Source organism: Spermophilus citellus, assembly GCF_964194105.1.
Source record: "Spermophilus citellus genome assembly, chromosome: 2".
In the NCBI taxonomy this organism is placed as follows: Eukaryota; Metazoa; Chordata; class Mammalia; order Rodentia; family Sciuridae; genus Spermophilus; species Spermophilus citellus.
In genome coordinates this window covers 19,733,114-19,754,538 of record NC_138183.1, presented here as the reverse complement: position 1 = coordinate 19,754,538, position 21,425 = coordinate 19,733,114, and the positions used below count along the sequence as shown (strand labels likewise).

General features: G+C 46.1%; 1 protein-coding gene across 1 annotated transcript; it reads right to left on the bottom strand.

Moving 5' to 3' along the window:
* Positions 1 to 678: 678 nt before the first annotated feature.
* TNFSF15 (TNF superfamily member 15) lies at positions 679 to 20,616 on the bottom strand. Its single transcript, XM_081280548.1, has 4 exons — positions 20,370 to 20,616; positions 9,014 to 9,056; positions 7,837 to 7,884; positions 679 to 4,050 (listed from the first exon to the last, which is right to left on the bottom strand). The coding sequence occupies exons 1-4, from the start codon at positions 20,595 to 20,597 to the stop codon at positions 3,596 to 3,598; spliced, it is 774 nt and encodes a 257-aa protein (XP_081136674.1). The 5' UTR covers positions 20,598 to 20,616; the 3' UTR covers positions 679 to 3,595.
* Between the last annotated feature and the right edge of the window lie 809 nt (positions 20,617 to 21,425).

Genomic DNA, 21,425 nt, shown 5'->3' with positions numbered 1-21,425 from the left:
CAAAAGGATTTCGGGGTTAATAGTTCACTGAATTCTCCAAAGGCCTAGCTGCCAATAAGATGCAATAATAATATTAACACCAAGAATAATGATGTACACTGAAAGAAAATTCTGCTAAAAATGACAAAAGTTTCCAGGATTCTGGGCCATGAAAGAACAGAAAAAATTTTGAGGCAGGAGAGATGGGCATGTGTTTTGCAAGTTACAGAATAGAAATAGACATGTCCTACAAGTTAATCCCCTATGTCACAATCATGGGAACAGGGCTGAGCAAGGACTTGAGAAAAAACCTTGCAAGAGAACATTGGCAATGGCCATGCCTTATGTATGGTGAGCTAACTGACCTTTTATAATCCAGGGGGTGATAGAGCTTGGACTGAAATGGAGCCAAGGACTCTGACATGCCCTGTCACTGAACCCAACTGACACATTTTAGGATATGAAAAAATTACGATTTTCACTTTTCCTATTGTATCTTAATCCAAAAAAAAAAAAAAAAAGTAGAAATTTTAGTAGCCCAACAATTCTGCCAAATAGATCTAAACCATGCTAAGGTCAAAATGCTAGTGACCCATGAATTTGTTGAGAAATACAGTATTTTCAAGTGATCCCTGGGTCATCTTTAGAATTCGAATATTTTCAAGGGTGTTGGTGACCAAACATGAGACCAGTAAATGATGATCTTTCTCTACATGTAGCTTATCAAATAGTGGATCCAACCTTAGAAAATGGTATCTTTGTTTTTTTCCCCTCTATTTATTTATAAAAAACTGCTCTTTGAGTAGCTATTAAAAATACAGAATAAATACAAATCATTTTGTTAATGCTCAGACTGCATCGAATGGTACCCCCTTTTTTTTTGTAATAAGAAAGCATCCATGCGCCCAAAGTTAGCTAATTAATAAGCTAATTTACAACCAAATTAAATTAAGAGATCTGCAGAAAGTGGAGCTACAGAGCAGTTAGAATCTGCATGTCTGAGACTAAAAATAATTTATTTCTGTATCCTCAGGGTAAGTAGGTACTCAGTAAATGTTTGTGGAATTGATTAGAGTTCAGGTTTTTAAGAGACATTTAACCCGTAAAGAACTTTCTCCCTAAATTATCTGTTTTGTAAAACATCCCCTTCTCTCCCAAGCTCTGAATGCATGCCATTAGCCTCCTCTGGGGACCATCACAAGTTCTTAGGAAGCATTTTTCCACCTTACTTTTAAAAATAGCAACAATCACGTCTGCTATCGAGATAATGCCTTGGAAACAGAAGTTCTGACTTGAGCGTTATTAGGAATGTGTGGCTGAACACTACAAGATAAATTGTTAAGAATTTCACAAAACCAACAGTGAAAACTTGAGCCACATAATTCAGTAAACGAGCTGACGACAGGCGCAAAATAAATACTTGGCAGAGATTTTGCCAAAGATTCAAGTGTCTTAAGATATTAGGAAATTTCTGTCCTGGATAAACTTCCAAATCCACTAGATCACCCTTGAGCAAATTTGAAGGTCCTCGACACAAAGCCTATTAGTGGAGCAGGTGAGTGGTTCCCTGGGGCCTCTTTGGTGCAAATCCTTTTCTGGCAGCCCTGGTTGCTGGAAGCTCTTCTGCACTGGGTAGACACAGCATTCTGACCTCTAATTCAGAATAGGATGCTAGTTCTGATCCTGGAGCTATGCTAGGTCATTGTGAGGCATTCTTGATATACAATAAATATGGTTCTATGGGGTGGTTGGGGGAACATTCTTGGTCACACTAATTTTAGAGTTAATGAGAAACCTTTCCTTTCTGTTTGAAGCAGGGGATGATTCCTGCTTTGGAGTTGCCCTTTCTTTGTGGTCTTTGGGGGCTGCCCACCTTCTTTCAGATCTTACTTCCTCTAAGAAGACTCTGAACCAGGTGGAGACCACAGCCTTCCCTGCCCCCAGTGTCCCTGAGTCTTGAGCTGACTGAAGAAGCTGAAGGTAAGGAAGAAACCCGGAGAAGTTAGCCCTAGCAGAGGTCAGAAGATTCGTGGGGTGTTGTCATCTCTCAATGGAGAAACTGGACATTGGTTTGTATTTAATTAGTACTCAACTGATGTTGATCCAGTACCAAGACTCAACCCGTCACTGTGTTCAGGAGCCACGTCTAATGTCTCTTTGCCTCTAGAGTTGCCTGGCACCCAGTGTAAGAGTGAGTGCAGGATCAAGTTCTGCTGAGACCTATCTGTGAGGTCTTCCATGATCAGGAGCATGTCTAGTAGAGGCTGTGGTACAGGAGGTTCCCAGCTGTGTCACCCTGAGATGCTCTCAGACTACACAGCCTGCAGGAAGTTAACCCTTTGCATTCCAAGGAGCTCAGAGGATCCTGAGAAACAAATTGGTGGGTTCCAGTCAACAGAGGCTAAGAGAGCAGAACTGCCATCTGACCTTTGATGTAGCAGGGCACGAGAATCATACCAACGAGGGCATATGTATCACTGAAGCATAGAAGGGACATTCTCAATGTCCTCTAGACTGGGCTGATTAATTAACCCTATATTTAAGTCCCTTATATTTTAAGGGAATAACACCAAGTTAAGTCTCTGTACATAAAGTTGCAAAACAAACTTCAAAGTGGACCCAGGTTAACCCATCCAGATTTGATGGCTGACATTTTTTTTTCCTTCCCAGAGAATAAATTCTGTTTTCTCCTGGCATCAATCAAGTTTTGTGTATGTCTAGTTCACTTGAATGATCTTCATGTTTCTTGAGTGATTTGATCAATGGCTTATCTTCACAAGATAGTTCTAGAAATAACATTTTCAGATGACATATGTAATTTTGGGGGGTTTGAAGTTCTTCTTTGGAGTATCTCAATTGATATTTGACCAGGAAGCATTTAGTGGTAATTATGTAAGTTTTGAGTAGAATGTGTCTTGTTCTTCACAGTGCCCAGAACACGATAGGTACACAAGAATACTGCTCTGAACCTTGCACTTGCTGAGGTTTATGATATGCAGGTGGAACTCACACTTGCTTATTTTGGTAATTGTGTACACAATCAAGAGAAGGGTAGCTTTTGTCATAGACCAGACATGGCATGAAGACCAATTCCTTTTTGAACAAAATTCATGTGAAATACCATCTCTCTCTCTCTTTCTTTTTCTCTTTCTCTTTCTTCTTCAGAATAGGCATGAAAGTATGTGAAACACCATAAAGGATTTTTCCTCCTCAGGGTATACAGTTTTCTTGGATTTTCTTTGGGTTTTGTCAAAAGCTCCTGAACTAAGGCAAAACTCTGATCAAACTGATCCATAAACGGAGTACAGGTGACAATCACCTAGCAGGGAGGCATGGAAATGTCCTTTAAATCCTGATCTGAGCAGACAGTTCGTTCGCTTGCTGATCAGTGTTCCAGAAACTCCATGCTCCTTCAAGCCACCGTGAGGACTTGTCTGCTCTATTCTGCTCCCCACCCCATTAGTATTCTCATCAGTGTGAACTCTGGGGCCCTACATAGCTAAACCACTGCCCCTGTGGAATGCCCCCTACCTCTGACCCCAAGAAAACCCCTGGCTATAATTACATCTGAATGGACCAAATTGGGAGGTAGGAGGCAGGGACACCTGCTTTACCCCTATAGCAAGAAGGCCCCAAAGAAGGTCTTATCTTCTTTTGTGTAATCCACCAAAGAGATGTCACTGACATTCACCATCAGCTTGTCCCCTTCTCTCAAGGAGAACATGGCCCCGAGGTAGAGGGGCTGGAACCAGTTGTTGCTAATTTCACACACGGACTTGGTCCCTGTTAGGAGCTGGGCGGGCTCAGGGTAGCTGTCTGTTACCTTGGTGATGACCACGATGATGGAGTCCGGCTTGATCTGTTGTCTCCCCTGGCTGATGCTGCCACACTCAGACTTGGTCCCACGGAACGTGATCTGGGAGTAAACAAAGTAGTCTCCCGACTCTGGGATCACCAGGAATTTGTTGGTGTACTTCATCTTGTTCTTGGTGAAGGCCAAGCCCAGTTCATGTTCCCAGTGCAGAGCTGGGAACTGGTTTTTCAGGTGTGGTGAGGGAGTCTGTCTCACAACTGCAAAGATAAGAAAGAGGTTTGAATGAGTCAAGGTGGAACCTGTGGACTTGGCTAAAAAGTCTTCTATCATTTTTCAAAGAGCACAAGGACTGAGATAAACCAAGGACTACCAACAGCCCTGGGGAGGAAGGGTACGTGAGTAGAGGTGGATGCTTGTTCAGGGTGTGGCATCTGGATGGGGGACCTGGGGAAAATGACTTTCCTTTTCTCAGGCTGAGCTTTCTGATTGAACAATTTTGGAATTTTGCCAGAGGCCTGTAATCCTGAAAAACAGTGAAGGTTAAGAAATCCCCTCACTCCTCTGTGTTCCAGAAAATGGCTTACAGCAAAGGGCTGTCTTCCCCAACAACTTAGCCCAGCTTATGGATGCCACCCTTGTCTACCCACGACCAGGCCAGATACCACAGGAATGATGAGCACAACTGTTTTATCCTCACGGACCAACTGGAACAAAATGCTTATTGACCAAACTGGTTAAGCTTCTTTCCTTCTCCCAGGACCTGGGCTTTGGCCCAGCCTCAGCCCGAGCAGCAGATAGCCCTTCTGAGACTAGGCTAGCCTTGGGGTAGAACATTCTCTATTCCAATCGTGCCACTCTTTCACCCCACTTCCCTGTACCTGCTTCTTTCTAGTTTTGTTCACTTTGCTTATAGAGATCAAACACAAACATTTTTTAGCTTCACTCTGGAGAAACTAGCATATCTCACTGTCACAGATTCTTCCTAGTGCCTTAGTCCCCTCCCAGGCCCAGTACAGACAGCCCTACCTATCTTCAGTTCCGTATCCACAGATTCAACCAACTGAGGATGAAGATGGAAAATACTGCAAACAAAACAGAACAAACCTGTGTCTGTACTGAACGTATACAGACTTCTTCTTTTCATGATTCCCTAATCAATACAGTAGAAAACTATTTACAGAGCATTCACGTTGTATTAGCTATTATAAATCGTCTAGAGTGATTTAAAGACAAGGTAGGACTTACATGAGTTATGTGTAAATACTATAGCATCTTCCATCTGAGGCTTTGGGTATTTGCAGGAGCCCTGGAATCAATTCCACAGGAATACTGAGCCCAGGACTGTAGTTTCTTCTTTCCCTTCACTCCCACCTCTAGTAATAATCCTTTTTGTATAATGAGTCTCCTTATGGAATCTGTCTTGGTTTTTAATTGACAGATCTTTAAAAAAATAGAGATAATACTGTGGAAAGGATTAAAAGAAGTGATATGTGTAAAACCCCCAGCTATTGGGATATTCTCTAAAGTTTATTCACTTTTATCAGGAGAAAGAGAGAGAGAGAGAGAGAGAGAGAGAGAGAGAGAGAGAGAGAGAGAGAGAGAGAGAGAGAGGTGTTCCCATCTCTGCATTCCAATTCCCATCCAAAGTCAGAGGAATCACAGGCCGTAATTAATAAAGAATTACCTTGCAGGACATGTTGGAAGCAGAGACTTAGAACATTTTGGAAATTCTTTTTCTACATTGACAGAGCCAAAATATAAGTCAATGTAATTGACTTGTGGAGTGGAAGGGACCTGGGCTTGGGGCCATTGGGCCCAGTACCAACTGTGATTCTGCAATACACTGGCTCACTAATCTATTCTGCAGGTTCACTCTCTTCTCTGAGCCTCAGTCTCCTGTCTGTGAACTGGGGATAAAGCTTTTCAAGAGTGTCATTCTGAAGATTAAGTGTACATAGCAGACGTGATTATTTTTTTTAAATCACAATTGGCTGGATAAAGTTGTACTCAATTTTTCTTCCCTCAAATAAATCTATCTTTCATTTTGACAGACAAAAAAAACCACTCTATTTTCTTTGAGATCTGTTTATATATGTTCTTATGTCTGCATTAGTCATATGTAGACATTATATAAACATACTAGTGAATGCTTTTATAAAAATGTTAATAGCAGAAGGCAAGGAGTAGAATCAAACTTGATTCAAACCACTGATTTCAAATAAGATATTCTGCAGTAAAACTAATTCTTTTGGGGAGAAATAAAACCATTTTTATTTCCTATAACTGCTTTTTTGAAACCCATAGCAATTGCCATTATGTACCCAATCTACAGTTTTGGGATAGGTTGTGTTTAAAGGAACCATTTAGCAACCAGCATACCCACTGGGCGTCCTGAGATCTAGTTTCTGGTTTTGTATAGTGTCTTTCCCATTGTTGAATGGACTAGGGTCTCCTTTACAACTATGACACATTCCAAATGTGTAGGGACTTCTCTTGTCCCCCCACTAGATGGCCTTTGTGAACTCCACATAAAGGAAGCCTCTGTTCCTGCTTTCAAGATGACAGGCTAATTTTTTAAAAGAATTCTTCTTAGATGATGCAAAGGCAAAATCCGTGAAGCCTCCAGTTAAGGCAAGTTCTATTGGATTGGCGTGCAATTGGCTATGTCGACATCAACAGGTAGGAGTTGTGAGAGGAAGTGTGTTGCCATGGAAAGTGCAGTTTTGAAAGGCAAGCTGAAGTTGGAATACTTCCATTTCCTGGACAACTGGCTTGGAACATGTGACTTTAGTTGCCCAAGCCATAGTTTTCCATCTGTGAATGGGGCCATCTACTGCCTGGTTATAGGACTAATATGTAGATTAAATGAGACGATGGAGGTCAAATGCCTGTTGCAGTCTGGCACATATTGGGAGCCCAGTGGGAGATGGCCTCTTCCCCAGTTTCTATGTCTCTTTATTCATAAAAAGAGGGATGGCATCTCCAAATGCATACCCAATCTCCCTCCTGTTCTTACACAAAAGGGGAAAATGATGGCAACTTGGCATCTCCCTGGTACTAATCCTTGCTCAGGACTTGCCACCAACAATCCCCTCTTAGTCAAATAGTAACACAAAAATCTTGGGCTGCAAGGATATTCCCTTGACTGTTGCAAATGTTCACCGGTCAGGAGAGTACACTTGCTTTCTAACTTTCTTGTTTCTCAGTGGGGTTTTTAACACACACACTTCTGCATTGTCTCTCTCTCTCTCTCTCTCTCTCTCTCTCTCTCTCTCTCTCTCTCTCTCTCTCCCCTCTGGAGTTTCAGAGGTCTATGAACTTCAGGTATGTGGGACCTGGAATTTCCACATTAGACTTGGAAAAGTGGCCATCTGCTGACATGATGAGATTCCTCTGAACGGGTTCACATTACAGGAAATTCTTTGGAAATAACTTCTTGAATGCAAATGTCTAATGACATCATCTTGAAGGGTGTATAGGTGAAATGGATAGATTGCTAAGTTTGGGGCCCTTTCATCTGTGACCAGATCCAGAATTACTTGAAGCTCCAGTCTAAGGAAGTCCATTTCTAAATGACTGACTATGTGAATCAAACATACAGAGAGAGAGAGAGAGAGAGAGAGAGAGAGAGAGAGAGAGAGAGAGAGAGGTGGAGAGGAGAGGAGGGAGAGGAGGGGAGGAGAGGGGAGGGGAGGGGGAAGGGAAGGATGATAGAATCAGAAAGTATGCAAGAGACATAGGCCTTTGGATCCTTCATAGGGAGGGAGACATCTGGAAACCTTTGATTGGGAGAAGTCTGTTTCCAGTTTAAAGCTACCAGAATGAGTTTGAGTAAATATACTGAAAAAGAAATCTTAGGACTATGGACACTCCCAATGGTCTTTCTCTCTTCTCTGAATCTCAGCTTCCAGGTTGTTTCCTGAAAGCTTTTCTTGTTCTATCCCAGGGGGTCACAGCAACTTACATTGCTTCTGTTATTTGAACAAATAATGGTACTTGCTTTATTTCCTTTTTCCCATTACAACTTAACCCAGGACTCTTACCTGTCAGGTGTGCCCTGGGCTTCTCTCTATCAGCTTGGAGATGTGCGTCTGTAACAAAAGGAGAGATGCTTGCATAAGTCAGAGGGAGACAGGGGGTGAGGACTGCACTTTGGAAGTTTGGGAGAGAACATTGGTCTCGGCCAGCCTGGTCCAGTTTCACTCCTGTGGACTTGGGATTGGTATGTGGAACCTGTCGTAAGCACTTCTGGGGACAGGGGAGATTTAGGAGAGTCTTGAGTGCAAATGGATCTTGGCCCCATGATTTGGGAAGTTGTCTGAGCTGAAACTCATTTTTCTCATCTCTAAGATGGGTACTGTGATCTCTTCCATGGATGGAGAGTGTTTAGCATGATTCTTGGCACATGGTTCTTGCTCGGTAAAGTAGAACGTGCTGCTCCTTCTCCCCATGCTGCTTTCATGAGAGCTAACTGGCCTTTTGCTCTCTCCATGGTTCCTTTCATTCTACCCACGAGGTATCTCAATGGCCCAACAAACATGGGTCAGTAGAGGACACTTGCTTTCTAACTTTCTCGTTTCTCAGTGGGTTTTTAACACACACACTTCTGCATTCTCTCTGTCCTCTGGAGTTTCAGAGGACAGGTGGAATCTACCCTGTAGCTCTTTGAACTTGGGAGGTCCTTTTCCCTCTCTGAGCCTTCATTTTCCCCATTAGTTCTTGAGAAAACCTTAGAATTTCCCTTTGACTCTCAGAGATGATGATATTGAATAAAGGGTATTCTAACTGCAGGGATAAAGCTGATGGTGTTGATAATGATAAAAAGCAAAAGGCCACCCTGTACTTCTGATGTGGGGGTATTGTCCTCATCCCTTTATAGGAATGAACTAATTGAATTCACTCTAACTCTGTTGAGGAGCTACAAAACCAGGTTTAGAGGTGAATAAATGGTGACAGAGACAGGTGGAATTGTTTGATCAGGGGTCGTATGCTAATACATTCCAGGACTATGGTTTGCTTTTGGGCCACCAGCTCTGCAGGCCCTGCACTTGGCCATGGTGCTGTTGCGCCTTCTTAGGGGAAGCCTCCCTGTTCCTCTAGGTCTGCACCCTCAGCTTAGCAACTGGGTAATTCAAGATCCATCTCCCAAATACCAACCTATCACTATTAGAAATGTTCTTGTTCCCCCCAAGAAAGGACCTCAAAGATGAACATACTTACAAAATGGCTGATGTGAGGTTCCAAACTCCTGTTCTTTTTGAGTCTGTGGAGAAAGAAGGATATGGTTTAGACTCCCTGTGGTCCTTGTGACCCCAGGGCATGGTATGATCAGGATGCTGCTGCTGGGTCCTCTGTGACGAGGGACGTGGTGGGAGACTATTTTGGTTGGTGAGAATCTTGCACCTTAGCACTCCGCTTTCCTCTTGGGCCATCTCTAGTGGCCTTTCTCTCTTCTGCTTGCCCTTGAATCTCAGCTTCAAAAGTTCTTTCCAAAGAGCTTTTCTTATTTGATTCCAAGGGATCTCAGAAACTTATCATTGCTCCTATTATTTGAATAAATAATGGTATTTACTTTATCCCCCCCCCCCCCGCAATCACAACTTAAAAATGGGAACTTTTCTTAAAAGAAGGATACAGCAAAAGAAATAATGGGCATGATCCCCTTCACATCATCCTACCCCTTCTTTCTTGTTGGCTTACAATACAAAAAGAACATCATCGCCGTCCTGGTCTGTGAGTCATTTCAGATACCATGTGGCAGGGGAAACATAACCGCCCGGGGGGCAGACTGGCTGAATTTGAATCATGGTTCCATCATTTATTAACAATACAATTTTGAGAAAGACTTTCCTCTCTGAGCTTGTGTGTCCTCATTCGTGAAGTGGGAATGACAACATTCCTGACCCTAAGTGACTTGCAGGGTGGAGGGGAGGGTCAAATCAGAAAATGCAAGAGTCAGTGAGTGCAAAGGACACATGGGAAAAGAGCGAGCCACAGGTCACAAGTCTAGACTTAAAGCTCAGGAGCAAATGCACGCTCTTAGCTAGGGGTTATGTCCCTGTCTCACATTTTGCAATGTTTAAAAAAAATGCTCCAACTGAGTTTGACTGAGCCCAGCCCTCTGACTTGGTTCTTGTAACTACACAGTCCCCACTAATGGCTGCTCCTTCTGGCGCCATGAATACTTGATCTGTTTTATGTCTAATAGTCCATGTGTGCTCACGTGTGTGTTGTGAGTGCACTAGGGAATGGGGAATCGCCTGTGTGTGAGGTGGTGAGTGTGTGGCTGTCTCTGCATGGTCATGTGGCAGCAGCAGTGTCACATGGAGGTGAGGTCTGGGAGCAGGTCTGTCACAGCAGTGACTCTGTAGAGCTGGCACCTCCAGGCTCCCTTTTCCCTCAAGCTGCCCTACCTCACCTCCACTGGAGGCCCTCTCAAGGGCGAAGCCTGGTCTTTGACTGATGAGCTAACCTCATTGTCCCTCTGTCCCCTTTCCATCTGTGTCCCCGTTCTGTTGATGGTACCATGACTGCTCCCTGGGTTCCCAGGTCTGAAATTCGCTTCTTTCTTCTTCCATAAAGACAAGATGTGCCATTTCTGTTTTGTGGCTCTCGCATTCATACTCCACGCCAGGCCTTGCTATGCTGCTCTTCTGGAATCTTCCAGCAGCCTCCGGGCTGGTCTTCAGGCCTCCAGTCTCTCCCTTTCTCAGGTCCGTTCCCTAGCCTGCCTTCTAAAGCTTTGCTGTGTCAACACATAACTGCTTGCAGAATCTTCAGTGCTCCCCCTGGCTTCCAGACGCGTCCCATCTTGTCCTGACAGTGAGGTTCCCATTTGCCAGCTCAGCCTTTGCCACCGGCTATTTCCTCCTCCCCAAGCCCTCTGCACCCCAGCTCTAAGAGGCAGCCACAGCACCTGACTCAAAGGATTTACAAGTGCCATAAGCGCAGCTGCATTATGGAAGGAGTGGTGACTCGGTGCTACGCTAAGCCCCTCACAGGTATCCTCTTCAGCTTCACAAGGACACTCTAAGGTGGACGCATTCACATTCCCGCACTGACAGTGGGGCTCATGGAGGGAAATAACTCACCTAGTTTCCTACATCTGGAAAGTGGAAGAGTAGGAGTTAACTCAGGTCATGTGACTGCAGAATCCCAAGCCCTAAGCCACTGCACCCTGCAGCTGCTGGGCCAGCTCCTCATCAGCTGAGGTGGGAGATACGTTTCAGCATTTCCATGAGAGGTGACAGCAGGACAAGCCCGAAGTTCAGGAAACAGATCTGACCCAGAGGTGGGGAAATCAGGGGAAATCACCCTGAACTGGATCTTATAGGTCCTGCAGACTTCAGCCAGGTGAGCAAAGAGGCTGTGGCCATTCTAGACCTCGTAACAGCTCGTGCAGGAGCAAGGAGGCCTGGTAGAAAACGGGGAAACCGGAAAACCGGGCCTTTCTTCTACAGGTGTACAGTTTGTGTGGGGTCACGAGGACAGAAATCTTCCAAAAACCTAGACCCAAGTGCTGTGAGCACCCGTCCAACATCAGCAACTTTGCTGGGCTTGAGAAGCAGCCCAGGAGTGAGCTGTTCTCTGACTTGCTATGGACAGAGCTGAGAAAGGAATTATTCTCTTTGCAGGGCAGAGAGCGGCAGGTGGGGTCCCAACTAGGGAGCTGTTGACGGCACACCCTGTGTAAGGAGGGGTATCTGCCTTGGTTGGCCTTCGTTTTGCTTCATTTAATTTTCTGCTGAGAAATCTTCTTAAATATCCTGTTTAGGTTTGGCTGAGTAGACACTCAGTTAAGTTTGGAGCCTTTTCTTTTTTGCCTGGGAATCCCACTATTATTAGCATTTTATCTGGGACACAAACACGATTTCCCAATTGCTCTGTTGGATTTCTACTCTTTCGACATGAGTTTTACTTCCATGTATGGAAGGATGGGTAAAATTTTAGAGGCCTACTATGATGCCAAACAGCTGGAGGCTGTGCCAGTGCCTGTTGGCAGATGTCACAAGCCATGACATTCTGACAGTCCCCAAGAAGAACATCGGTTCAGACTCTCCTCAGGAACAGACTCCAGGTTTCCATTGCTGCTTCTCTTAACAGTGACTCTGTCTAGCACCAGAGGAAGATTACTATGATAGGAAAAAGCAACGAACGAGGAAGAGACTGGAGAGGATGGAACAGTAGCTTATGTGAGGGAGGGTTTGGGCACTTGGGCTGTCCCGGTGCTTGCTCTTAACATGGTTGTTGGCAAAATCAGGGCAATAAAATGTAGTGCATCTTCCAACCCTGGCCTGACTCCATCGCTTCTGGGTCGCTCTGGGGCACCAAGAAGACAGTGGCTCCTGAGGAGGATTGTTCACTGCAGCATTGGCCTCCAAATTAGAAGAGGCAGGGGGCCCATGTTGAAGAATAGGATTTATTCCCCTAGACATGTCTGCTCAAGCAGCTTGCTGAGAGCCAGGGTCCAATTTTATTCTTTTTTTGGTACTGGGGATTGAACTCAGGGGCACTCGACCACTGAGCCCCATCCCCAACCCTGTTTTGTATTTTATTTAGAGATAGGGTCTCACTGAGTTGCTTAGCGCCTCACCATTGCTGAGGTTGGCTTTGAATTCACGATCCTCCTGCCTCAGCCTCCTGAGCTGCTGGGATTCCAGGCATGAGCCACCGTGCCTGGCCCAATTTTATTCTTTATTTGTGTGCTATCACTTTTCTTTCTCTATTGGGATTTAAGGAGGGATCCAGTCTGCCTGCTCATCTCACTACTGTGTTCCCAGTAACCGGCACCCCCTGTGGGATCATACAACTGGCAAAATGCACAGATTCTCAGGCATCAGGAAGAGAGAGGCAGAGAAGAGAGCAGGAGAGGGAGTAAAGTTCAGATTTAATGACTGCAGTCAGATTTTGCAATCCAGACATCTAGAAGAGACATTTGTTTATGATTAGAAAACTTCAGTTGCATACGAGTGCGTGGCTATTATCTCAGTGCTAGGGTCTTTAAAAGTCTGCAGGCTTGGGGCTGGGGATGTGGCTCAAGCGGTGGCGCGCTCGCCTGGCATGCGTGCAGCCCGGGTTCGATCCTCAGCATCACATACAAACAAAAGATGTTGTGTCTGCCGATAACTGGAAAATAAATATTAAAAAAATTCTCTCTCTCTCTCTCTCCCTCTCTCTTTTAAAAAAAAAAAGTCTGCAGGCTTGCGGCTGGGGTTGTGGCTCAGCGGTAGAGCGCTCACCTAACACATGCAAGGCACTGGGTTCGATCCTCAGCACCACATAAAAATAAGTAAAACCAAGGGTATTGTATAACTACAACTAGAAAATAAAAATAAAAACAACCAAGAAAATAGTCCGCAGGGTCTGTGTGGAGCACTGTTGAGGCTTTATAAATCTCTATTGAGGGTTGCAAGGCTTGGCCACGAGCCAGAGTCAGCAAAGGCAAATGTGTACACCTGTGGGCATACGCCTTCATGGGACAGTGGCATGCCTGTGACCACCATGCCTGTGACCACCAGTGTACGTTAGCCCTGGAAAAACGCTGGTAATTCCTGCACCCCACCCCCACTTTCCTGACCTATAGGAGACTTTCACTCTCACTTAATTTTCTTTCTTTTTTTCTTTTTGTATGTTGGTTGGTCATCCCTGATGCAAACTGACCACAACCTATTGCTATAGGCATTTCTGGAATTACTCTAATTCTTCAAAGGGGGCATAAGCAAGGGTGGCATGAAGAGGGAGACTTATTTAGCTGAGTGTCCCCCTGGGTGGCAGGTCCTGCCCTGGGCACTCATGTGTGATCCTCATCCAAGATTCTTTTTCAAAGAAGCGGTTGGCACTACCATTTTATGAATCTACGCAAGACTTATAATGGGAGTTTACAGAGGATAAGCAACTGTTCAAGGTCAAAGACGAACAGAGAGCCTGGGATCTGAGCACGTGCACACCCTGGCACGTATCGGGAGCTCCATAAACTTTAACTGAGGACAAGAGATGGAGGAGCCTGAAATGAAATGGTCTTTGAGATTTTCTGGCACTTCCCCAGGAAGCTCCCTGGAGTGTATTTTAACTAACGACCCACTTAGCCTTTCCTCCCATATTCTGTAGTCATTCCCTGCATCTATTCATAAACAGGAAGAGAGATTGATTTCTCGCTGTCTGGATGCTGCAATTGCAAAGGCATAAATGTTTTATGACCCACACCATCCTCCGGCATGTCCAGGAGAAACACACAGACATTTGCCTTTTCCCCATATGTACTTTCACAAGGATGAATTCCACCTGGAAATGTTGTAGTCTGAGGTCATTCATTTCATCCTCCTCCAAGGGGCCCTGGACCTGGCTTTGCATACTCTATTAGCACAGCACAGAGCAAAGATTCATAGCCAAGCAAATCTGGAAATCCCAACTCTGGTATTTCCTGATACCCTGATTTTGACATGTCAGCTAATCTCAGTGTACCCTAGTTTCCTCACAATAAAAATGACAATGATTCTTTTCTCTTGGGACCACTGTAATGCTCAGAAAGACCACTCACATAGAGTGGGTATCCCATTCACTTTCCTCCCTCCTTGGGCTCAGGAGGTGCTTGTGATATGTATGGTTGGTTCTATAACTTGAGTTGTAACCAGAAGCCCTTGTGATGTCCTTTTATGACAAACAGCAGATTTTAGGATCCTGTAGGCACTCGGAGGCTTTCTCTTTCTCCATGGGTAGACATTCAATAGGATTCCTCTGTCCATAGTTTGCTGCTGGATTTCTGCCCTTTCAGAATGGAAAGGTGTTGAGGGGACGGAATTTACACCCATTCATTTTGAGTCTTGTGTGTGTCGCTGTCCGTGGCTGGGCCTCCTTAAGGAGGTCAGGCTGGGAGGTGATCTCTTGCTGCTGTGGCCGGCAGGTGAGTGTGTGCCCTTCCAGGTGTGCTGAGCTGGCTGGGCACCCAGTCATGTGTAAGTCCACTTAATGGGGTAAACAGTGGGTCCTGAAATGACCAGCTACAAGCTGCCATGGACTCTGGGGACTCCCACCCACAACTCGCTCACCCTTCTCCCCATGCATGGCGGCAGTGCACCTATGCTACCTCTGCTTTGCCTGCCCTCTGCCCACAGCCTGACCCTTGCAGAGGGACTTCTCTTCCAGGTGTGCTGAGGCTTCCTGAGGGGACAGCAGGAGCAGCTCTGCAGAGGGATCAATAGTTTGCAATTACAGAGAACTTTCTTCTTAAGGACCCCTTTGCTTCCTCTAGACAACACTGAGAAGGATTATCATTGTGGTCTTCCTTCCCAAAGGGGAACATGAGACCAAAGGGCTCAGCCAAGGAGGATTCAGTAGGGAAATAGCATCTGTTGAGCATTTACCCTTTTAACAGCTTTCTGGACGTCTTGTCGAATTCTTACCACAGTACTGTGAAGAGTGTGCATTATCTTTTTCATGTCATGGGCAGTGAGTCCGAGGCTCACAGAGGTCTGATATCTTGCTCATCTCCCTCATCCTTGTCTCCATTCAGAAATCATATAATAAGTGCAGTCTGCTTGCCAGATATCCTAGGTACTCTTAGGGAAGGAAAGGGAACTAGCATTTACTGAGTGCTTACTATGTGCCAGATTTCTCAGGATTAAATCTGGTCACCTCAGGAGGTGAGCACCTTGTGAGCATAGTGTTCAGGAGGAAAATATACAGTGGGTTTAAATTTCAGTGTCCCATTCTTTAAGACTTTGGTCACATTGCTTAACTTCTCTAAGCCTCAGTTTCATCATATCTGAAATGGGGATAAAAGTAGCACTTATTGTGTGATTTCAAAGATTACTGAGATGATAGGTGTAGTAATAATAACATGTTGGTGTGTTTATGTCAGGTAACACACCAAGCATTTATAGGCATGATCTTATTTACTCTTCTTAAAACCCTAAATATGAAAAAATTGAGCATGGTGTCTGATGCATAGGAAATACTCAGAGGTCACAGCTATGGTGTGATGAGCCATGGCTTTCTCCAGTTGGTGTGACTCTAAAGCCTGAGCTGGCATCACAATGGAGCCTTGTTGGTCTGGATGGAGATCAGAGGGTCTCAAGAGGGTCTCAAGAGGATGGCAAGGGGAAGGGGTATAAGGGCCCTTGTAGGATTTCCAGGAAAGGATGGAAATGAGATTGGAGGGAATCAGGGAGAATGTGGGGAATGTGTGCAGATGATCCTAGACAGGATTCTAGATGATTCTTGATAGGAGGGAGAGATGGGCAGGGGCACAGCCCTGGGCAGGCAGGCTTCCTGCAGCATCTCTGATGACTCACTGCACAGGACTGACTGCCCATTCTTTGCTGGAGCTTGGGGCTAAGCAGTCTTGATGTGGTCAGGTTTTCTTGGAGTATATATAGACTGTGTGCCCAGGGAAGATGGAGGCCTGGCCTCAGGGCACCTGTCGGCCAGAGTGGGGCCTGTGGACACATCCTCAGGGCGGTGGAAGCTATCAAAAGCCTTAAAGAATCCCTGGACTAAGGTTGAAGTACAGCGGGCTCATGTGGTACTGGGCCAAGACCGGGCTGGGGTGGGAGGTATGAAGACAGCTCATGAATATCAGAGACCAAGAAAAAAGCCTTACAGCATCCAAACCTGCTCTCCGGCTTGTGAGGTCAAATTCCAAGGTAGGTGGGGAAGTCAATGATGTCATCCCTCAACTGGGGAAGTTCCCCAGTCATAAAGGTCAATCCTACTAATCCAGGACACCATCAGTGCTTTATTTCTAACTGTCTATTTTATACATATTTCTATAGAAGCAGCCCAGGGAGGTTAGGAAACATTAAGAACTAGACCATAATTCAGACTGGGTTTTAACTTTTGATTGACAATCTTCCCAAGATGCAAATTTGCCTAGAATGCTCCAGAAGCTTAAAAATCCTAAAACATTTTTACCACCCCAATCTTTCTTTGTGTAGGCAACACATACAATTACTACAAAGCAATATCGGTTTATCCATGTCCCTCTCCTGCTGTGGCCCAGATACCCAGTTCCCTACATGCTAACAGGTACTGATCTCTGAGCTCTTCGTGAAATTTTGTATGCCTTTGAGAACACATTTGCATGTGTGAATTCTTTCATCAAAAGGAAGTATCCCCTGCTATGTGTGCTGAGATGCTGTGATGCTGTGATGCACTTCACTCTTCACTTGCAGGGGATGGCTCGGCTGCCTGTCTATTTACATAGAGGTGATTTCTTCCTGGCTTTGCGGATCTCTTAGCAGATTGCACGTGGTGTGCATCACATCCTAGTTTGATGCTTATTCAATAAGACAGGCATTTTCTTTCTCAGCTACCTTTGGAGAGGGGATTTCTGAGTTGGGAGGTTTTGCTTTTAATTCAGTTTCCACACCAGGAGCATGCCAGGCTACCCCTCTGATCCTGCTCCTGGGCCAGGAGTGCTGGGTGGGTGATTCTGGGGGTGCCTTGGATTTGGTATGTGCAGCCCATGCTGGGGGCTGGCATGGGGTGTTGAGAGAAGTTGTGGCTGCTTTCCTTTCTCCCTGGAGTTGCTGACGTCATCCTCCCTGTGCCTGGCAGTCTGCCTCTGGTCCAGCATGAACCCTGCTGCCCGACACAAAGAACAGTAGGGGCAGATGGGCTGGTTTTAAATCTTGGTTCTGCCACTGACTAGAGGCAGAGGCCTCTGGCAAATCCCTTCATCCCTCTGGGTCTCGGTTTCCCTATCTGCAAAACAAAAGGCTTTGGGCTGGATGACCTTCAAAGGCCTACTCCCAGTAGCCTGTGATTGTCTGACTGGCTCTATGTGCAATGGGGTCCTGGACCTGGACTTCAGGCACAGTCTTCTAGCTGCAGGTGACCCTCTTCCTTTCTCCAGGAAGCCTTCCCTGCCCCACTGTAGGTCTGTGGCTGGGCTGGGAGGGTATCTGGAACCCACAGGATCTCTACTCTGAAATAGCTCCTTTCCTTGTTTGTGCATTAGACTTGAAGCTCCTGAGGCCCCAGATCATTTTCTGGTGGCTGTCCGGTGTCTGACACAGAGCAATGATCACATCACAATAGCCGTGTGCACCCAGCTCTGCCCCATTCCAACGGGAGATGCTCTTCGCCTGCCTCATTGAAACTGTCAGGGTGTTGAGAGTAACACCCCTTTTTGGAAATAAAGGAAACAGGCTGAAAGAAATGAAGCCACATGGCTGTTTTCACATGGCTAGAAGCAGTGGGGCTGGGTTTCAAGTCCAGGTGTCTAAGAGCCATCCTTTGAGAGGGTTTTCCCGTCTTCATTCCCATCTTCATCCACCTCCTGCTTGGTTGTCCCTGCACACCTGCCCTCTGCCCTTCTTATTCTTGCTCTGTGCATGCTGAAGCTGGCCTCTGGGCATGGCTGCTCCCTGGCTTCTTGGAGCTCTGGCTTCCAGTTGAGTCTGGTCAGTGGGATCCGATGCTTGGAGAGGAGAGCTGCCAGCATTCCCTACTCCGTCCATCCCCTCTGTGCTGCTTTGACTGGGATCTCCCTACTCTGCAGGCCCCCAGAAAGACCCGAGTTCCTCTAAAACCGCACAGAACCCCATGGTAAGGGGTGGTAGGTTGGTGGCTTCCTGCTGCCGCCAATCCCTCCTCTGTTTTGGTTTTCTTCAGTCGGTGCCTCCCCAGCAAACAGGCTCTTCTTTACCCGCCTCCAAACTCTGCTTTAAATGCTCCTCTCCAAGTGGCCAGCTGTGGCTTTTCAGGATCCTGATTGCTACATGTGCCCCAGCCTCACCCCTATTTCCCTCTCTCTTTCCTCTGACGCACTAAATTCCAAAGCCTGGCCAAGTGACAGCCCCAAACATCTCCACGTGTTCATTCTCCAGAAAGGACAGTTTCCCTATAACAAAGGGGACAGTCTCAGCCTGGTTCATTTCTCCAGCCCTGGGTAGGGCAAGTGTGGGACAAACCCCGGGGCTTGGCACCTTCCTTAAAGGGGCTTCCTATCTAGTGAGAGTTCCTGTCCCCAGCTCACTTCCCTAGACAGTGGCATCCACTTTGAGGTCTTCTAGATGGACAAAGCCCTCTAGTTTTTGATGGTGGGGGATCACAGACATGGGCATGGGGTGTAGGGGTGGGGTGCCACCGTGCTGTGAGGTTCACTTTGGAATCAAGGAGCGTGCAGGTGGCTGGAGGTCACTGGGTGTCTCCTCCTAGAAAACCTGCTGGCTGGAGAGAGCCCTGGTGCACACAATGGGTGCTGTGCTTTGGCTTCTCGTAGAGACCAGCCTGGTGGTCCAGGGGTCACTGCCTGACTGCCTGTGCCCTGCTGCTCTCCAATCTCAGAAGCATTTCCGGCTTGTCTTCATGCTTCCACATTTTACAAGCAATGGCAGGTGGCCAAGAATGCTGCTGTCTGAATCACAGCCTGTTTGTTGACCCTGATGGAGCATCGAGTGTTACACATTAGCCACAGCTTGCCCTCTGCATGGCAGCTGGCCGGGATTGCTGAGAGACCAGGTTGCCGATTAAACCAATTATTTTCTCCTTGAGAATTTAATACTTTGGACTGTAGTTAAATCAGCTATCATGGATTGTGCAGGTGATTATTTTAAAATTGATATTTCTTTGATAACATTCCTTAGGCTTTCAGGTAGTTTTCTGAAGTTTCTAGTCCAGATTGCTCATGTTCTCCTAGACACCTGTACCCTCGCCCCATCACCGGAAAGCCCTAGAGTCTATGTTCATTTTTACTAAGTTTCTCTAAAGCCCTCAACAAGATCTTACAGGGAGAAGATCAAGCAGGAGTTTTTTTTTTTTTTTCTGACCATTAAAAAAATCAATCTTTCTAAACTCAAGAAAGGGAGTTGGTTAAATAAATCATAGCACACACATATCTAAAGATAATATGGTCATCCACATTATCAGGCAGCTGTGAACTTATCATATAAATAAAATCATGATATACTAGAAAACTCAGAATAATCCCATTCTATTAAAAAATAATATGAATTATATTGCTCAAACTATTAACAGTTGTCATCTCTAGGAGTTTATGCACAACGATCATTTTCCTTATTTCCTTATCTGTGATTTCTAATTTTTGTTTTTACAAGGACTGTATTTAAGAGTGTTTTAAAAATTTAATTATTATTATTATTTTTTGGCACCCAGGATTGAACCCCGGGGGTGCTTAACCACTGACCCACATCCCCAGCCCTTTAATGTATTATTTAGAGAACAGGTCTCACTGAGTTGCTGAGTCTGGCTTTGAACTCGCCCTCCTCCTGTCTCAGCCTCAGGAGCCACTAGGATTGCAGGCAAGTGTCACTGTGCCTTTTTTTTTTTTTTTTTTTTGGTAAAGCAAAGGAATGCTTTCAAGATATAAGTCTGCTATAATTATTGTCACCTAAACACACGGAGCTTGACGTTATACCCATATAAATATAAGAAGTGTCCATTTGATCCCTGGAAATAGTGAGGAGAAACCAGGATGAACTTTCTTCCCTGCAGTTCTGTATTTCCTTTGCATGTGGAAGAAAAAAAAATGTGATGCACTCAGGAGCTCTGGGTGCAATGGGGCTGCTGCTGGCAGAGGGTCCCCTGACTCCCAGGCCAGAGTGGGGCTTCTTACCGGGACAGGTGTGCAGTCTTCTCCTGGGGTTTGGAGCTGGCTGACCAGCAGATAGGCGGTAAGTCCTGCTAGGATGGGGAAGGCGAGCAGGCAGCAGGTAAAGGCACAGCACACGCCGTCCCTCCTGGCTACTAGCCTGGCTCTGGCCATGGGCCCGCCGCTGCCGTCCTGGGGGAGCATTTCCACGCTGGCTGTCTCCCCGAAGCCCAGTTCCAGATCTTCTGCCATGCTTCTCTGTCCTGGAGGCGTCTCTAACTCCTCCTGGGCCCAAACCCCCCATTAAATAGAGCAGCTCTCACCAAGGGGAATTAATCACGGGCTTCTCCTCCCCTTTCCTCTCCCCTCCCCCTGAATAGCAGTCCGCCTGCCTGCCCTGCCCTGCTAGAGAATGCACCGCCCACACCAGAAACCAAGTTCAGTTTAAGAAAAAAAAAAGAAGAAGAAGAAGAAGAAATCTTTCCCAAGTATATTTATATGCAGAATGCTCATGTGCTCCTTCCTTAGTTTACAGAGGAAGTTAGGAAAGTCCCTGGAGGGGGAGAAAAACAATTCAAGTCCGTGGGTGTGGCTAATTAACATATACCTGCTCCCTGGCTGGAGGCCTGCCAGCCTGTTGGCCTGGGGAGTGTGTGGCTTCTGGAAGTGAAAGTGAGGGAAGGGGAGGTGAGTGGCCTGCAGGCAGGGAATGGGGATCCCATTTGCCTGGGCCTTCCCTTGACAAGGGTGGCCAAGCCCTCTGTCCCTGTGAGCCTGGTAGCTGTCACTCCCATGGAACAGATGGGAATGCTGAGGCTCTGAAGGGCAGGCGAGGGCTTTCCTGGGATAAAGATGACCTAGTCCTGACGGGTCATGGTTTGGGGTTCTGGCTTCTACCACTCAGGAGTCCATGAAAGCCAAGGATTTTTCTAGCCTGTGTTGCCCTCAATTTAAGCTGAGAGTGTGAGGTCAGAGTTAGAGGTGGCTGTTGGTGGGGGAAGTCACTGACTCCTGCACCCTGATTCATCCAAGGCTGATGGGCCACCAGAGACACGCCTGGCCCATGCTGGACGTATCCGG

Excerpts from the sequence above, each read along its gene's own strand:
- TNFSF15 (XM_081280548.1), bottom strand. The coding sequence starts at position 20,597 with ATGGCAGAAGATCTGGAACTGGGCTTCGGGGAGACAGCCAGCGTGGAA. Across the intron at positions 9,057-20,369 it reads AAGACTGCACACCTGTCCCG|ACTCAAAAAGAACAGGAGTT; the intron begins GTAAGAAGCCCC and ends CTTTCTCCACAG. Across the intron at positions 4,051-7,836 it reads GCCCAGGGCACACCTGACAG|TTGTGAGACAGACTCCCTCA; the intron begins GTAAGAGTCCTG and ends TTATCTTTGCAG.